Below are 19,378 nucleotides of genomic sequence, written 5' to 3' on the forward strand. Positions count from 1 at the left end.
TATATTTTAATAACACCTAGTGGTAAAAAATATTGAAAAAAAAAACAAGATAAAACACAGTATATACAACCGTCAATGCCATCATCATAGAGTAACTTACATAGTTTTAAGGATTGCAGATAAAATAGATATTATGGGTATAAAAAACATAAAAACCATAGTAGATAAGAAATTTCACCAAAATGAGTGAATACTGAGTTCAGAGCGTGCAACGAGGAACAGAATACAGCGACTAGTTAAGTCCAGAGAACATCTCCTAAACAAAACCTTCCCAAACAAACCCCCAAACAAGTCTAATATGTAATGATTTACTTCTAGAATACTATTTGTACCAAATAGAGACATAGGATTTGTCACACACACCCATGCACGCACACACATACACACATATATATGTATAGCTATCTTTAGTAGGATGTTGTAACACAAGGAGCCACACTCGTGCCATATGTGGAGTGCAATGAAACATGTCCATGAGCAAGCAGCATCGCGTTAGCAGACAAATTCAGTACTTGCAGGTGCAGAATTAAGCAACCCGAGAAGAAAACACAGCTTGTTTTGCATGTCCAGGGTCTCTGAAGAGGTTCTTCCTTGTCACTGCTGGAGGGCATGTGAACCCTCTCAGGAAATTCTGCTCCTTAAGTTGATGTCTGTTCTCTGGAATCAATGTGACTCACGACATTACCAACCCTCCTACCCACGTAGAAGAACATCTTGGCCCAGAGTTATGGCTTAGGTATTTCACTAGAAAAGCGTGGAAATATGACAGCAGCACAGGAGAATTCACTGCTGCTGCCAGGGTTTTTTATCCATAGCATGCAGCAACTCTAAGTTAAGTCAAGGTGGCTGTACATGTGGGTGTGATAGTGCAAAAAATGACTAATTATGAGCTTGTGAACTCATTAGTTGAGTCAGCCTGTCCTTTGACAGGCTGACTCAACTAGGCAGGAATCAAGTTTGTAAACAGAATTACCTGAAACGACACAAGAAACCTCTCGCTTTGACCAAGAGGAATCCATCGCAGGTGTGGAGGGACCTGTGGAGTCCATAAAGAGATCTCCGGGGTGCAAACCAGAACTGCAACCGCAAATTAGACATTTGTTTGGAAACACGTCCAGGCCCTGACTCAAAATATGATGTTCTGCTTCATTAGAGCAATGATTCACTCCCTAATAAGAACTGCTGGTGCCAACAACAAAGCTCCTCACAAAAGGAAGAACCACACACACACACACACACACACACACATGCATGCACGCACATATTCCTATACAGTTTTAGTTGTAACTAATGCAGTGCCACCCAACTCTGTGGCAGGAAGTGGGACTTTGTGGTCCGCCGTGGTGCTGCATGCATGCAGAGCTTCACCCCCGTCTTTGCTGCCATGACCTATGGGGCCCCTACAAACGCTGAAGCCGTTCCCCATCGTAGAGCCTGTTTGGACACCCGGGTGCGACTGATGGCAGGGGAAAGAGGCCTCGTTTGCTCTCTGAAACATTGCTGGCTGACCATTTCTCTCTGACAGTGGTGGATTGAATATGGGCGGTGGTTGGGGTTTCTGGAGATGCTCCAGTTCCGGCTCTGCAGCCTCTGCAACACAAATAACAGACCCTGAAGTATTATGACCTTATACAGTTTGATACCATGGGCACATTTATTCAACCCCTTTTCGTGCTTTACAATGCAGAAAGGGAATTCCCAGCCAAATACAACCCTCTACCCTCTTCACCTCATTAGATCGACATTAGTAGAACACAAAGGTGTTTCATAGCAACCAATTGGGCTAATATAGTTTTTCACATTCCTGGCGATGCTGTGGACAGAGCTGTAAATGGACCTTTTGTTCAGCGAGGACAAATGGATGCTGTTGTGAAAGCGAATCTTCTCTGCCTAAAGATTTTTATGTTTCTTGCAACTGGGCCAAAACTGAACGTGTTGCATGCGAGACTAAGATTTAAACTAAGTCACGGTCATGTTGGCATCTTGAACGACTTTAGACTTTAGCTGGACCAGGAATAACCGGGACACTAACTTCATCATGGGAGAAGAGGTGGAGGTGGTGGAGGACTACAGGTACCTGTGTTCACCTGGACAAAAGACGGTATGTATACGGACATGCAACACAAGGGATTGAAGAGATACGATGCCCGACATCTTGCACAGAAAAGAAAAAAAGCTGAAAACTGTTCATGTGGACTAGCTGTGTGCTGGGGACTGCTTTGGAGCTGACTGTGCAAAAACCCAGCCAACATTTGTATGTGGAGTCCATCTGAGACATAAATGAGCTGAAAAACCTGGTCAAAAACCCAGCCAACATTTGTATGTGGAGTCCATCTGAGACATAAATGAGCTGAAAAACCTGGTCCCAGGAGGATTGTCTCAAGGTTCTCTATTGGTTCTGTATGTGGTTTAACCTGGGTGAGACCCAAAGAAGATTCCCATTTCTGGCTCATGCTCATTCATCTCTCATGTACAATGGAAGAAATTCTCCCGGGGCAAACATGGAACTGATGGACAACACTACACGAGACCCAGTTTTAGTCTATTTATATCTCAGATACAAACGTTGGGGGTAGAGGGATGTGGCTCAGCCTGCAGCACGTACACTACACATATTTAAACAAGTCATTCAGAGGTCATTCCAACCTTCATCTTCATCTAACCTGCAACAATTTCACTTGTTTAGTTTTAGTTGTTTTTTTTAACAGTTCAATAATATAAACTGCAACAATCTATTTTATCTTTATGATTAATGAATTATTCAAATTTGAAAGTAACATCAACAATCCATCACTGTTCAACACATGAAGCACAGATCTATGTCTGATTCAAGCCTTCGGGCTCATTAACAGCAACTACTGCAAGATTATCTCTCATTTGGCTTTGTTTACAAAGCAAATGTGCATCTTTCAAATGCCTACAGCTTCACAGATTCAAGTTAACTTCAGCTAACTTCTGCTCAATTGCATGCTTTACTAAGGAAGAGTTAGTTCATGCCTTTTCAAGCTTCTGCGGGGACCTTATTTGTTGTGCACGACCGGCGGATGTGTGCTGAAACCAGAATAGCTGGTGAGAGAGCGGCGTCGACCCATGGGACACGCGTGAAGAAGAGAACAGAAACTGTGGAGTTTCTGCTGAGATGAACGTCACACTTCATCACCTGCCTGCCTGCCACCCCATTTCCTCCACACGCCGCAAAAGATGCTCGCTCTGCCTGCCAGATCCCCTCCGCTCTGAATAAAACACCTTCTCCCCTGGGTGAATACTTAAAAAAAAAAAGAAGTGCTGTAGTGTTGAATACGTGTTTTATCTGTTAAATTTGCCATGATTTATAAGATCATGTAAATGCTTCTATTTCTGCTTAAATCAGTTGTTTACCAAACACAGTGTGTTTTTCTGTCCACTTCAACAGTGGTTTCTAGTATTAGCTGGTCTTTGGACAACATTTAAACCACAGGACACTAGGACTCGTTATGTAGTGAAGATAAAAGTTACTCCTGAGAACTTTTTTTCCATCTTCAAAACAGCTGAAGGTTATATTGTATTTTAAAAATGAATAAGGAAGAAGCATAAAGCATTAAAACCAGCCCCTACCCGAGTTGGCACTGGCTCCAGTCTGGCGTCTACAAATCAGAAACCAAAAAGTCAGAGCCAAGAAGGAGCCCAGCGTGATCAAGGTCACGCAGATCCAGAGAGTTGGACTCAGCACCAGCAGGGCGTCAGCTTTGGCAGCGGTGGTCTTGGTCCTGACCTGGTCCACGACTATCAGGGTTTGTTCTGAGGGAGGAGAAAAGTCAAAACACAACAAAAAAAAACAGAAACAACAAAAAAACTGTAAAAGTAAAATCAGGTAAAGAACTAAGATGTGTCCCAACAGGCTTTTAATGAGTCAGGTTAATAACTCCCCTCCCCCTTTAAATAAAGGTGAACAAGAAGGTAAGCTGAGTGAAAGTCACCTGTAGTTGGAAGAGGCTTCCGTCTGGGTGCTATCTGGCGGCCGTAGCAGCGTCTGAGCAGGATATCCCAGGCCTGGCCCTCAGGACACTGCTGCTTCTCAGTCATGGCTGGAGCAGGGTTAGAGACGAGGGGATCTGCTGTTACTCTCCTCTGAATGTATGTCCGTCACGCAAACCCGGGACTAAAAAAAAAACAACCAAGAGACAGACACACGCACATGCAGAGGAGGGATGTGATAGGAGCATTTGTGAAATGAATGCAGGAAGCCTAACAGATGTTTCAGTTCCTCCATTTAGAAGGAAAGAGTGAATCACTACATGTGCCCCATGGGGGGCAGAGTCGCCGACACAGGAGGCATGTTTCTGTTTCAACAAGAGTTCCTGACTTTTAAACTGTTTCATTTAAGTAGAACCGTTTCAATTTGATAAGTCATAGTGGGACAAGTACAGACGTACAGTGCCTTGCAAAAGTTTTGAAATCTTTCCTATTTTGATTCATGACCTGTCATGTAAATGGATAGAATTTGGATTTTGTATGGTGAAACCTCACAAAAAAAAACAAAAAAGGTGAAATTAGAATAAAAGAAGATGGTTAAAAGAAAAACCGTGAGAAAAACAGCTGAGATTACAATATCACTTTAATTTAACTTCTGGAAAGGTGTTCCTTGCTTTGAGTAAAAAAAAGAAAGAAGAAAAGAAGAAGAAAACAAGTGATTGAAACAAAAGGAAATCCCCAAATGTCCACGTTTTATTTTTTTTTTGATCAAATTTTTATTTTATTTTCACTCAAACAGAAAACCAACAATCAATGATGTACAGGCACTGAATATGTTACATCAATCCCCCCACCCCCACCCTACCCACCCGGACACACATAAAATGAAATAAACTATTACAGACCAGGACAATTATCTGACGTCTGTATATAAAATCAAAATAAAATCGAGACAGGGCGGCTAAAGCAAGCAACAAAAAAAAAAAAAAAAAAAAAGAGAGAGAGAGAGTCGCGGATTTGTGAAACAGTGAATATAGAACCTCACGGTGCTAAGCAAGTTAAGTCAAATACACAACAAAAAAAAAAGACACGAGGATCAAAGCAAGCGCTTCAGTGCTTCAGCTGTGGTGAGCCACATATTCACATTCGCCTCTTTGGCCCCATTTATACGGGCTGTCGATAACTCCATGTAAGTAACATCAAGAAAAGTCAAGATCCATTGTTTGATGGACAAAGTATGAGGGGGCTTCCAACGTACTGCTATCATTTTCTTAGCAGCTGTTAGACCTGCTAATATGACCCGTTTCTGACGTTCAGGGACTGGAAGTGCGTAAAGATCATTCAGTAATAACACTGGTATGGTCACAGGTAATGTCTCTGATATGAGTGTCGTCAGCTCAGCGGCCACGCCCTGCCAAAAACGAGCGACGGGGGGGCACTCCCACACCATGTGGAGAAAAGTGCCAGGAGTTTTTAATGTACACAGGGTGCATGAGGGATCACTGATAACTTTCATAAAATGTAGCCTACGAGGGGTCAGGTAGGTCCTATGCACAAAATTATGATGGATCTGTTGATGGTCAGGATTTCGAGAGGCAAGTTTGATATTGGCCCACACCTCGTCCCAGTCAAAATCCTGAACCAGTCCGGGGACATCACCCCTCCACAACCTGTCTACTGGAAGCGTTTTGTAGGAGGCCTCAAGCATGTACAAATACAAAGTGGATACCATTCCCCTCGAGGGTCTATTAGTAATGATCAACTCGTGAAGTGGATGTGTAGGTAGCGGGTGCTGCCAAGGTACACCGTGTGCTTTAAGAGAAGCTCTCAGCTGCAAATAAAAAAAAAAGGAAGTGCCTGGTAAATTGAAGTTATTCTTAATGTCCTGAAAAGAGCGTAAACCATCTAAGCTGAATATATCACCCAAAAACTGTACACCTCCCCTTTCCCACTGAGAATAGGTGATAGGTCTCCCCCCGATCAGCAAGTCCTTATTATTGAAAATTGGTGATTGTAGGTGCCATCTACAAGATATATTACAAATCCTTTCTACAGAGCGCCAAACCCGAATCAGATGGGACACAATGGGGCCGCAGCGCAGCTGACACTGCCTCACAGAGATATTCGCAAATAAAACATCTGCCAAAGACCAAGGGTGCACCATTCTTTCTTCCATCGTGCGCCAGGAAACCGACGTCTGAGAGTCAAACCATGTGACCAGGGGTCTGAGAGAGAAAGACCAATGATAAAATTTGAAGTTGGGAACTGCTAAACCTCCATCTAATCTCTTGCGCTGGACAGTGGCAGATCTGAGGCGGGGTCTCTTGCCATTCCAGATAAATCTTGAAACAGCCGCCTGCAGTTTACCCCAGTATCCAGTAGGGGGAGGGAGGGGGACCATAGAGCTAACAAAGTTTATTCTGGGCAATACATTCATTTTGACAATAGAAAAGCGAGCCTGAAGTGAGTTGGGCAGGCTGGACCATCTCTCCAAATCACTCAAGACCTTATTCAGTACCTCAGTATAATTGTGCTTCACAATAAGGTGTAAAGAGGGAAATATCTCAATGCCCAAATATTTGAAATGTGGAACCGAGGGAATATTAGGAGGTAAAACAGAGTCCCTAGTCACTTTGTTCAATGGCAGCAGAGCCGACTTCGACCAATTAATTTTGAACCCTGATAGCGAGCCAAATTCATCCAACATTGATAAGAGGTGGGGGGCAGACTGTAACGGGTCGCCAAGAAAGATTAAAATATCGTCAGCGTAAAGCGCCAGGTGGTGGAGTGTGTTATGAACAGTTATGGGCTTAATAACCGGTGATAATCGGATCATCTGCGCTAGGGGTTCAAGAGACAGAGCAAACAGCGTCGGGCTCAAAGGACAGCCCTGACGAGATGATCTAGTTACTGGGAACAGAGTGGAGCAAATGTTACCTGTAAGAACCATTGCAGAGGGGTTTGAGTATAATAGCTGTACCATTTTCACAAAATCGTCTCCAAAACCCATCGCCCCCAACACCGACCACAAAAAGGACCACTCAAGGCGATCGAACGCCTTCATCGCGTCAAGGGATAAAACAGCTGCCGGATGTTTGATGTCTGTTGCGGCGTCGATTACGTGCAACAGTCGGCGGACATTGTCAGAGGCTAGACGCGATTTCATAAAGCCTGTCTGGTCACAGTGAACCAGTGACGAGATATGCGGTTGCAGACGTCGAGAGAGAGCCTTGGCATAAATTTTTACGTCGGCGTTCAACAGACTAAGGGGCCTGTAATTACCACATTCCGTCGGGTTTTTATCCTTTTTCAGTAGTAAGGTGATTACAGCTGTATTCACATCCCTAGAAAAAGAGCCCTTCTCCATCGAAAAATGGATCATACTGAGAAGCAGCGGGCCAAGAAGGTCCCAGAAGGCCGCGTAAAATTCTGGCGGAATGCCATCGAGACCCGGTGATTTGCCCCTTTGCATACTGAGCACAGCCCTCTTAAGTTCTTCAAGAGAAAATGGTTTTGCCAACTCATTTGCCGCCTCCACCGCAAGACGAGGTAACTTTAATTGGGCCAAATAATCGTCACATTTATCTTTGTCGAAAAGTATGTCTGATTCATACAGGTCAGAGTAAAAACTGCGAAAAGAGTCATTAATCTGCATTGGGTCGGTGGTAATAGCTCCTGACTGTAATTTGATAGAGGAGATATCTGAAAACTGCTCATTTGACCTAATCTTCATCGCCAAAAGGTGGCTGGGCCTTGACCCATGAAAATAATAACGCTGCCTAGTCCTGTGGATTAAGAATTCTGATCGGCGTCTGAGGATGGCATTGATTTCTTTTTTGATCACCTCACGCTGCAAGACTATCTGTTCTGAGTAATTAGCAGACAACGCGGATTCTAGTTTTGCAAGTTTGTTTTCCAATTCATGTAATTTAGAAATTTGCATCTTGCGCTGGTTGGAGGAAAACCATGTGGCATTACCCCTGATAAAACCTTTAATTGAGTCCCAAAGTATTCTAGGATCGTCGACTGAACCAACATTGAACTCCAAGAATTCCTTAAGTTTTTCTGTAAATTGTGCCCCAAACTCTTCTTGTCTTAACAGGGTCGTGTTAAGGCGCCATTTTGGTGCACGAGGGGAAGCGTTAATGAGCACCGATGAACAAAGCACACCTTTATGATCGGAGAGGGCCATGGGAAGCAGAGAAACACTGTGAATATTAGAGAAGAGTTTAGGGGACGCAAATATGTAGTCAATTCTTGAGCAAGATTTGTGTCGAGCAGAGAAAAAGGAGTAGTCTTTGATTGATGGATTAGTCGAACGCCACAGATCTGTGAGCCCCAAGCTGCTAGCCCACGTCTGTAAAGCTGTGGACGCTAGTTTCTGATCCCTTGTCTCGGATTTACTTGACCTGTCATTGGCTGCACTCCAAACAGCGTTAAAGTCTCCCCCCACCACTAACGAATAATCATTCAGTTCCAGCATACTATTTGTCAAGTTTTCGTAAAAGACCCTATCAAAACAGTTTGGTGCATACACCGATATGAAGGCAACTTTCCTGCTGCTAATTTCTGTCTTCACAATTGCCAGCCTGCCCTCCTTGTCGGAGCATGTGTCATGGATTTTAACTTTAAAGTTACGTCTGGCAACAACCGCCACACCCTTGGTCTTCGTACCAGACGAGGAGGAAGCTATCACATGATAATGTTTATCTGCCAGGCGTCTGACATCAGCAGCCAAGAGATGCGTCTCCTGTACCAATGCAACATCTATTCTCCTTCTGCGAAATAAACTCAAGGTGCTAATCCTCTTGTGAGGGCTATTCAGGCCGCCCGCGTTCCAGCTCAAAATATTAAGTTCAGGCATAATTTAGAATGAAGCCTCTATAGCGGATGCGGACAGAGACATGAAAACAGCCCCTGCGACCCTCTGAAATGATGAACCCAAGCAGATGTGAGTATAACTTAAAACAGTCAAGCCTCTCTCCCACCACACAAACAGAATGTGAACACAAAATCCACGATGTGAGCCGCTCCACATCAAAACAAATAGTGAAAAAATAAAATAAACGTTTAAACCCACCCCCCACCCAACCCACCCCCCGAAAGGGCCAGAAATATGCCCTAACTAACAAACCTTCCCTAATACTTGATTCCGTGACCATAGTCGGAAATAGGGCAGCAGTAGGGCAGCAGCAGCCAGCCCCTCCCCTCCCAGACTGTATCAATAACGAAAAACATGTCAAAGAAGTCATCCCTTCAATACTTAGAACTACATGCATGAACCGTGCACAAGGAGCTGCGTGTAAAAATGTACCGACCTATTTATGATGCATGAGATACAACACAATAGCCATAATTAAAACTATAAGACTGAGGTAGCTGCCTTACCATTAAAGTGTTGGCTACACCAAGGGCAAAACTGAGATCTACCCCCTGATGTGAGAAAATCTCTTGAGCGTGTAAAAACAGAAATGCCCCTCTGCTAAGGCTGCAATATACCATAAAACTAAAGATAAATCAAATCCAGCAGGAATTCTGTGGTGACAACGGTAACTTATAACACTCATGAAGATCAAAGTTGTTGACATTGCACATAACCATGACAGCAGTGACTGATATTATTAGAAGAGAGAGAAAAAAAAAAAAAAAAAAAAAAAAATCTATCCAGTCTTGAAGCTAAACAGTCACTTTAAGAAGTTCAAAATGTTGAGCATATACGTCGCCAACTTATAACTATGACAGCAGTGAGTGACATTTTAGAAAGAAAAAATTAATAAATCAATTAAAAATAAATAAATAAATAAAATAAAATATTAGAACAACTCAGACTGTTAATAAGAGCAGTAGAAATAAAAAAGGGGGATTTTCGCCTTATAAAAGGGATTAAACCCGCATCTGGAGAAATCCAATCTTTAAACTAAACAGTCACTTTAAGAATGTTCAAAATGTTGAGCATATACGTCGCCAACTTATAACTATGACAGCAGTGACTGACATTTTAGAAAGAAAAAATAAATAAATAAATTAAAAAAAATAAAAAATAAATAAATAAATCAATCAATTTAAAAAAAATTAAATAAAATAAAATTAAAATAAATAAAAAATGTCCAGCCTTGAAGCTAAACAGTCCCTTCAAGAAAGTTCAAAATGCTGAGCATATACGTCGCCAACTTATAACTATGACAGCAGTGAGTGACATTTTAGAAAGAAAAAATTAATAAATCAATTAAAAAAATAAATAAATAAATAAATAAATAAATAAATCAATTAAAAAAAAAAAAAAAAAAAAAAAAAAAAAATGTCCAGCCTTGAAGCTAAACAGTCCCTTCAAGAAAGTTCAAAATGCTGAGCATATACGACGCCAACTTATAACTATGACAGCAGTGACTGACACTTTAGAAAGAAAAAATAAATAAATAAATCAATTAAAAATAAATAAATAAATAAAATAAATTAAAATATTAGAACAACTCAGACTGTTAATAAGAGCAGTAGAAATAAAAAAAGGGGGATTTTCGCCTTATAAAAGGGATTAAACCCGCATCTGGAGAAATCCAATCTTTAAACTAAACAGTCACTTTAAGAATGTTCAAAATGTTGAGCATATACGTCGCCAACTTATAACTATGACAGCAGTGACTGACATTTTAGAAAGAAAAAATAAATAAATCAATTAAAAAAAAAAAATAAATAAATAAATCAATTTAAAAAAAATAAATAAAATAAAAATAAATAAAAAATGTCCAGCCTTGAAGCTAAACAGTCCCTTCAAGAAAGTTCAAAATGCTGAGCATATACGTCGCCAACTTATAACTATGACAGCAGTGACTGACACTTTAGAAAGAAAAAATAAATAAATCAATCAATTAAAAATAAATAAATAAATAAAATAAATTAAAATATTAGAGCAACTCAGACTGTCAATAAGAGCAGTAGAAAAAAAATATATATAAGAGGGATTAAACCCGCATCTGGAGAAATCCAGTCTTTAAACTAAACAGTCACTTTAAGAATGTTCAAAATGCAGAAATAAAGTCTTATATGCGAATTACCTTGTTCCACCACTAGAGCAAGTGCATAAAGTTAAATGGAATATGAAGCGTGAAAGAAAAAGAGATGTCCATTCACCGTGATCCGTTGCGGCATACATCGTTCAGGAATATTATCAGCTGATGAGTCCCACATCCATCCAGGCGATGTGACGGGGACGCAATGGATCCTCCGCCGCCGCCGCCTGCGCGGCGCCGGCCCGCGTGTGTCGGCTCACAGCCCCGCCAGCCAGAGCCCGAGGGGACCTCTCCTGCGTCGTTCTCGGCTGAGAGTTGAGGAAATCCTCCGCTTCTCTGGGGTTGTTGAAGACACGACACGTTTTATATCATCTGAAGCCCTTTTGATGGCGTCATAATGCTGTGAGTTTGTGTTTAGAAAACCTAAAGACAAACATTTATTTGTGTCTACGTGGAGTTACACTCATGCATTTAGAAGACTCTTTTATACAAAGTGACTTACTAGTGATGAAGCATTTTGACCATTTGGCCCCCCTGCAGGGACACAACGACGCCTTGCAGATTGCTCAAGCCCCCCCTTATGCTCATAGACATGCGGGTTCCAGTTCCTGGGGACCCCTGCCGGGACATTGTCACGCAAGGTCCGGCGTTCTGCATCCCTGCCGAGACTTCCAGCCCCCACAGAGACAAAGAACATATACGGACTTCCTGATCACTCAGGGGTGGTCCCAAAGCTAAAAGTCCCACCTCTCTCACTGGGCTGGTTTATTCCTGTAACTTTTGTATAAAAATCCTTTGGACAAACCAATTTGTGTCGACACACCAAATACAGACTCGATCTGCGATGGTCATGTCGACCGCCGGCTGAACTGATTAAAACCTCTCTATACCACGAGCGGACTTCTGAACTGGTTTTTGATAAATTCCACAACAATTTGGTGCAGGTGACCCGGATTGACAATAAACCTTCGACGGAAACTCCTTTTCCAGACCAACGGCACAACCAGCGACTCTATCTAAATTTTCAAAGGTAAGGGATCCATTTAAATCCCAAATTATTGTTTCTGGGCTGTTGTCGAAAGTCTGTGAACTGGAGTGCCAGAGAAAGTTGACGTTATCCTTAAATTTAGGTAAGTCCGCTGTGTGGTTGTGAAGGTTATATTTTTTATTATTATTTTGTGTTATTGGGAAGGTTATTGTAGAGATGTTTTAGGAATGCTGACAATTTCATAACACTTGAATTTGATTGTGTTGTGAGAATGTTCTGCTTCTCCTGCCTTAGAATTGACTCGCTCTTCTAAAAAAAAGGTTTAATATCTCGGGTAACATTAAAGAGAGAAATGGCGCCATGGTTGGTCTGGTACCAATAAAAAAATTGTCCAGGGGGACTATTCTTATGCATATGCAGGACGTGGGGTCCGTAAGTGTTGGAACACTGATATATTTGTGAGAAATAGACATACTGTATGTAGAAGAACTGCCCTTTTATTTTATAAGTGGGATGACACGCTCTCCCAAATGGAGTATATTTCATTTCTGCAAGAATCGACTCGCTCTTCTTTGCATCAACAGGAATGATTTATATGCTCAGGTAGACTGATAGTTGGAAAGTTTTTGGGAAGTTTTTCAGTTCTTTAAATACATGTATGGTAATCACGGTACCGATAGTTTTATTTGTTAGTTTTGTTTGTTACTTAGTAAGTATTAAATATTGTTAAAATAACTAAAAAGCACTTCAAACTCCCTCAGATTTTTGGAGGGATGAAGGTAGACGCCGTAATGCAGAATCTCAAATAGCTTCGCTTACTGATCAAAATAAAAAGCTGATGGCTAGAAGGATTTAAAAACACAACGCAGACAAAAATGAAATTAGAGAACCAGTTAAATGATAAAATCAAAACCTTTATCCGATGAAACAGATTAAAGAATCAAGTGACGATGACACTTCTGATGACGACTAGATTTTACAAAAATCTGTTGTCTACAAAATTTGGAGCCGAAAGAGAACTAAAATAATAGTAAGAGAATTTAAATAAATACACAAAAATGACTAGAGGAAACAGCTGTTAAACTAATAACTTTGTCACATGATTTGAAAGGCAAAGTACTTGATGCGCAAAGTACTTGATGCTTGTAGAATTCCCTTTAATCCCACAGCTGTTGCCAAAATCACACCGAGCAAGCTCAGACCTTTTATGTCACGAGATCAGATTGATGGATTCCCTCCAGGCTACATGCAAAATATATATTTGCTAATTGCCCTCAAACAAAGGGTAGGGCTGGATAACGCAAAAAAAGAATCTGAAATGTATGAAAATACTAATGTCTTTTTCAAAAGTGTTGTCTACACAGGTTGAGCGCTGAGAGGAGGTGGAGAGGAGCCAGCCAATGATTATTCACACCAATCCACATGTCACACACGTCTCAAACTAAGAAAATGGGAACGGCTCCCATTGTGGTGAGGCAAATCAGAGCATCCCAATTTACATAATCTTATCCTGCCTATGGTACCTTCATAATTTAATTGCATGGAAATCTGTCTGTGGCCTACTATAACGTCTCTGAATGCATGTATAACTAATCTCTAACTAGAGGTGTCAAGTAACGAAGTACAAATACCTCATTACCTTACTTAAGTAGAACCTTTGGTTGTGTATGCTTCACTGGAGTAATTATTTTTCAGACGTTTTTTTTTTTTTACTTTTACTCCTTACATTTTCACGCAATTATCTTTACTTTTTACTCCTTACGTTTTAAAAACAGCCTTACTCTATTTCATTTCGGCCTTTAAAAAACTATCCAGTTAAATTGTGCCATCCGGATAGAGTGAATTTGGTTGTGGTTGGATGAGAAGTATAAACATATTTGGTTTGTACGTGTCTGGTCTCTGAAACACATGTTAATGCTCAATAATGCACATATATGGTTCTTTAATATATTTGCATTATACTAAGATGCATTCATTTTCAATGGCTTTTAGCCTTAATGGTTTTTCTCCGCTTATATTACTTTTACTTTTATACTTTAAGTACTTTTGAAACCAGTACTTTATACTTTTACTTGAAAAAAAAAAAAAATTAAAAAAATAAATAAATACATTTTGAGTTGATACTTCAACTTCTACAATACTTCAACTTCTACAGGAGTATTTTTGAACTCTAATATCTATACTTCTACCTGAGTAATGAATGTGAATACTTTTGACACCTCTGTCTTTAACACTCGTCCTGACCTTTCCTGTTTTCCTCACTGACGGCTCTGCTTATAAAAATGGAATACCATACGCAGGTTATACAATTTGTGATAATTCTTAATTGTTGAAAGCGCCCTCCTCCTCCAGCTCCACCCAAGTAGATGAAACTATATACTGATCAAAAGGTAATACTGTTACAATCTATACAGATTCCAGAGATGCTTTTGGTTGTGTATATTGTATTTTATAGATTTTATATATTGTGGGCGAACCGAGCATTTATCTCATCCTCGGAGATAAATGTGGTTAATTGATTGGTGAACTGTTACAAGCCTGTCAACTACCTTCATCTATTGCTTTGTTAAATGTGAAGCCCACACCCAGTCCAACCCTGTTTTCACTAGGCAATGCTTCCGCTGACCATGCAGCAAAAGAAACTGCCAAATTTGGCTTACCTGTCTATGTAAAACTTTGCCCTTCTATACCCGCTAACGACCTGGTTTCTCCTAATGATGTAGCTCTCCTACAAGAAGACTACTGAGGTGAAGAAAAAACGGATTGTAGCATTCCCATGGTTGTAAAAATGTAAATAATTTGTGGGTCAACAACGACGGCCGCGTTGTTGCACCCACATCCTTGTACCCGTGATAGCTGATCACAGTTGGCAATCACAGATGAGCAAAAGGGGGAATGTGTCAGATAGTGTTGAAAGACTGATAAGCTCCAAGATTTGCATCCTATAAAAATATTGCAAACATTATCAACACTTCCCCCCACCGTGATTTTTTTTGAAGCTCTGCAAATAGACATTATGTGAGGGATATGAAATTATTCTTGTATGAAAATGTTCATGTATGAAAATGTTTTTGTATGTGCAGAGAATTTTAAACTGGACTTAAATGGACAATGTTGACACCTGTTAACACCCATTAGGAGGCACAAAACTCACGCCTCATGAAAGGATTATGGGTAGACCTATGACCATACCAAGCAATTCAGTTCTGTATATATGAAGAAGATGGACTTCCATGCCATGGATGAATCCATGATATCATTCTGTTGTACTCTAAACTTCTGTTGTTCAGTCAATCCACAGAAAAGTAAAAGCTGTCCAGTCTCCTCCTAGTGGCAAACCATGCCACAACCCGGAGACTGGGTTTGTGTCGGAGAGGGCCTCGGTGGTCCAGGGCTCAGCACGTCCTGCACCACCGACACTCAAGGGTGGGGGGCGCTGGCCTGGTTCCACGCGTCCCACTGCGGGAGCACAGCTCCTCGACCTTGCACCGGAGACCGGCCGATTCCTTCTTCTTTCTGTGGTACCCCGTCGGAGCCATTGAGGGGAGCAACGCGGGCAGGAAAGCCCAGCTCCAACACCCAGGACCTCCACGACTGGTGGAGGAGCTGAGGAGCGGAGGAGCAGAGGAGCAGCACAGGCCCCGCAGACCCCCACAAGCGAGACAATTATGGTGTAGCATCGAGATGTGACTCCACATACTCTCCTTCTGAAGAACCGCTTGTTAAGCCTAAAACAAGCCAAAAACCACTGCCCGATTCCATTGAGGATTCGGCAAGGACCGCAACAGGGGGCATGCCGATGCTCTCACGGGAGATGGCTGCTCTAGGGATGATGGCCTTGCGGAATCGTGCTGCATTGGACTACTTACTAGCTTCTCAAGGGGAACTTGTGCTGTCATTAAAACTGAATGTTGTACATTTATACCCGCAATGCCACAGTCCAAGAAATAACGCATCACTTGAAAGATATTGCCAAAATGTTACATACACCTGTCATAAGTAGTTTGTTTCATTGGTTTAAAGAACAGTTAGGACATGTTGGTTACTTGATATTTGAATTTGCTTTGTTGGCTTGTTGTTATTTGGTTTCCGACCACATGTCTAAGGTTTACTTGCAAACACATGTATCACTCAAACTATTACTAAAATGATGTACTCCACTGTAAAAAAAAAAAAAAAAAAAAAAAAAAATTGTGAATTGATGAAGCATTTTGACCATTTGGCCCCCCTGCAGGGACACAACGACGCCTTGCAGATTGCTCAAGCCCCCCCTTATGCTCATAGACATGCGGGTTCCAGTTCCTGGGGACCCCTGCCGGGACATTGTCACGCAAGGTCCGGCGTTCTGCATCCCTGCCGAGACTTCCAGCCCCCACAGAGACAAAGAACATATACGGACTTCCTGATCACTCAGGGGTGGTCCCAAAGCTAAAAGTCCCACCTCTCTCACTGGGCTGGTTTATTCCTGTAACTTTTGTATAAAAATCCTTTGGACAAACCAATTTGTGTCGACACACCAAATACAGACTCGATCTGCGATGGTCATGTCGACCGCCGGCTGAACTGATTAAAACCTCTCTATACCACGAGCGGACTTCTGAACTGGTTTTTGATAAATTCCACAACACTAGTGAAGAACAACAAGTACAGTTAGGGACCATGGCTTAAGTGCTCAGTCAATGAAATAAAATAAACATTGTTTGTGATTTAATAAAGTTAATTTTGTCCATGGATTTACAATTTAATTTGCTAATTCTTTTTTTCGGACAAGAAATGTTTAGGTTTTTAATTACCTGACATGTTTCGGTGATTCCTTTTGCTTTCATCAGTCACAAGATGCCATTTATCAGCTGATTTGACAGGTGAGTCCCGCCCTCTGCTGCTCCAGGAGGGAGAGCATGAAGGCTCCTCGTCCCTGCTGATGGCCCTCGGGCTCCGCTTCCTGATCACTGTGTCCTCCCTGATCCAGCGCTGGTGTTTGTTGTCGTCGGTGCCGTGGCCTTTTCCCATGATGTGGTTTTCCCTTTTGCAGTGATCGGTGATGGCTAACTTGTAGTGTTCCTGTTTGTCTTGCTGTCTCCTTCTCACACTCCTTTTTATGTTCCTTCTTCCTTGTAATAAAGCTCCTCCCCGTCTCCCCGGTGTGTGTTTTATTGCATGATTGGCATGGTATTTCGTAAATGGTGTTTTCTGGGTGTATTTTGTCCTTGGGATGAACCAGTATCTGGCGAAGTGTTGTGTTTGTTTTGACGGGTGTGTAAGTGTTGTATTTTTCCATTGTCCTTGGGATGCGTTCTGTGAGTCCTCTTATGTACGGCAGCGTTACCACGCCTCGGTATTCCTGTTTGTTGGTTTGTTTTTTCCTTCCCCCCTGTGCTGTGGTGTTTCTGTTTCTCACCTGTGCTGCTCTGTAGCCGTGGAGAGGGAGTGTAGCTCTGGATGAAGGAGTGATGGGAGGCCGGACTCCCTCTCCGTAGTCTTGACCTGTGACAAAAAGACCATGTGCAGAGAATTCTGATTCTGAAATGAAGAAGTGAAAACAAGCCTGTGCTTCTGCACCAGTGTTCAGAAAGACTGGGACAAAACAAGACCTGAGATCCTTTTTAAGCATTGTGAGAGGGAACGAGGACATTAAAGCGTGGCAAACGCTGTGTATATTTACTAATGACATAAAGTTGGCCTGAAAATATCAGCTTATAGATGCTGTATCTTTATGTCTGACTAAAAGGTGGTGGCTGCCAATATGGTACAGCTGCAAAACTCCATGTTTTGATTGCAGATTGAGACGGCTGCTCATTCTTTGAGGTAAACCAAACTATCCCCTCTAGAGGTATTTTGCAGACATGGTTTATGGTGATGTCATAAGCAAACAAAAGAAAGTCTTGTCTCCCAATGATTTGATTTAGGAGGATCAAGAGCACTATCTTTTGTGGGTGAGATTCACTCCCTTTAATGTGGACTTTTCAGAGTTTTTACATGTACAAATAGCAACATAACATGCGAGAAAAAGAAGAAGAAAACCAAATCAACAATTCTCCTCCAGTTTGTTCACAATATTCTGTAAATGTAAATAGTGGCTACCTCTGGTGAAATGAGATTATACCAACCAGAAAACCCCCGACTGAGACTCTGACCAGCATTTCCTGCTTTGCTTTGCAATTAACAGCGAAGGCAGTCTGCCCTCAAAACAAAGCAGCTTTGAGTTAGAACAGAGCATGTGATTTTAGTAAAACGTCGATTAATGTTAGCGTTTGGGGCAATTGACCTACATGAGGCTAAATTGTTATTTTAAACCTAACGGATTCAAAAATTTAATTTCACTTTAAGTGATAGTTTGAGTAGGGTGGCTACAGATAAACTGAAGTAATTTTAACTGTATGTTAAAAAACGAAGTCAAAAAGGGAAGAGTTAGGGGCTTCTGCCTCCTTAGAACTTACTCTTAAGTTTATAATAAAATTGGAAAAAGAAAGTCGAATTGTTGCCTTAATCCAATTCAATTTTATTTATATAGCGTCTATTACAACAGAAGTTGTCTCTAGGCGCTTCCCAGAGACCCAGAACATGACCATATCTGAACAATATAAAATTTTTAAAAGCCATGTTTACACCTTCGCCGTAGTCAAACCGAACTGAAGCTCTTGGGATCGAGCTATTAGGACCAGATAATTCGGTCCTAATTCGAGTTATTAATTCCAGCATGTAAACACAACCCAGGCTTAGCCGAGCTACTGACTGCCCCGGGACTCCCTCCTCTGGAAGTGACGACACAGCAAAAGCCAGAATATCAACACAGTCGGAGAAGAGGACGAACAACAAATAAGGAACTGGAAGAACATCCAGCATCCAACAACAGCATCACGGAGTCGAACGCACCGCACTCAATAATCGATTGTCTTCTCGCAAATGTATATTTGGATTTCTCTGAACCTCCACTTTAATCCTTAGCTAGACTGTTGCCAAAAGCTTGATTTAGATGTGCATGTAACCACACAAGAGACGTCTTGTTTTCTCCATCGAATTGTATGGACTTATAACAAGACACCAGGGACGCAAAAAGATGCCTGAACAAACCTGGATAACAATGACACGTTGACTTTGTAAAGTGGAGACCAAGTTTTCTTTAAACTGGCGTGGACACAACTTAGTTAAAAATACGGATTGCTGCCAAAACATTTAAAGAGGAACTGTTATACCTTTCTAAACAAAATGACCACAACCCTAGGATTTTAAACGAATGTGAGCCGTATTGGCCAAAACATCTAAAGCTGAACGCCGTCCATGAAAACCCATGAAAAGTCTTTTAGCTGCTGCTCACGAAGACAATAATATGACAGATCTTTGGAGTATTTTATCTCCGTGCAGTAAGACCACCAAATGAGGACGGGCCATTGTGAAGGTGAGACCACAAATTCCCAGGTCTGCAACCCGCTTC

The 19,378-nt window shown here is 41.5% G+C and overlaps 1 protein-coding gene across 1 annotated transcript; it reads right to left on the reverse strand.

Annotated features, from left to right (window-relative positions):
* Positions 1 to 55: 55 nt before the first annotated feature.
* LOC133421412 (uncharacterized) lies at positions 56 to 4,126 on the reverse strand. Its single transcript, XM_061710994.1, has 3 exons — positions 3,957 to 4,126; positions 3,595 to 3,777; positions 56 to 1,590 (listed from the first exon to the last, which is right to left on the reverse strand). Exons 1-3 carry the CDS (start codon positions 4,060 to 4,062, stop codon positions 1,268 to 1,270), a joined length of 612 nt encoding a protein of 203 aa, XP_061566978.1. The 5' UTR covers positions 4,063 to 4,126; the 3' UTR covers positions 56 to 1,267.
* Positions 4,127 to 19,378: the final 15,252 nt, after the last annotated feature.

This window comes from Cololabis saira, chromosome 21 (assembly GCF_033807715.1).
Source record: "Cololabis saira isolate AMF1-May2022 chromosome 21, fColSai1.1, whole genome shotgun sequence".
In the NCBI taxonomy this organism is placed as follows: domain Eukaryota; kingdom Metazoa; phylum Chordata; class Actinopteri; order Beloniformes; family Belonidae; genus Cololabis; species Cololabis saira.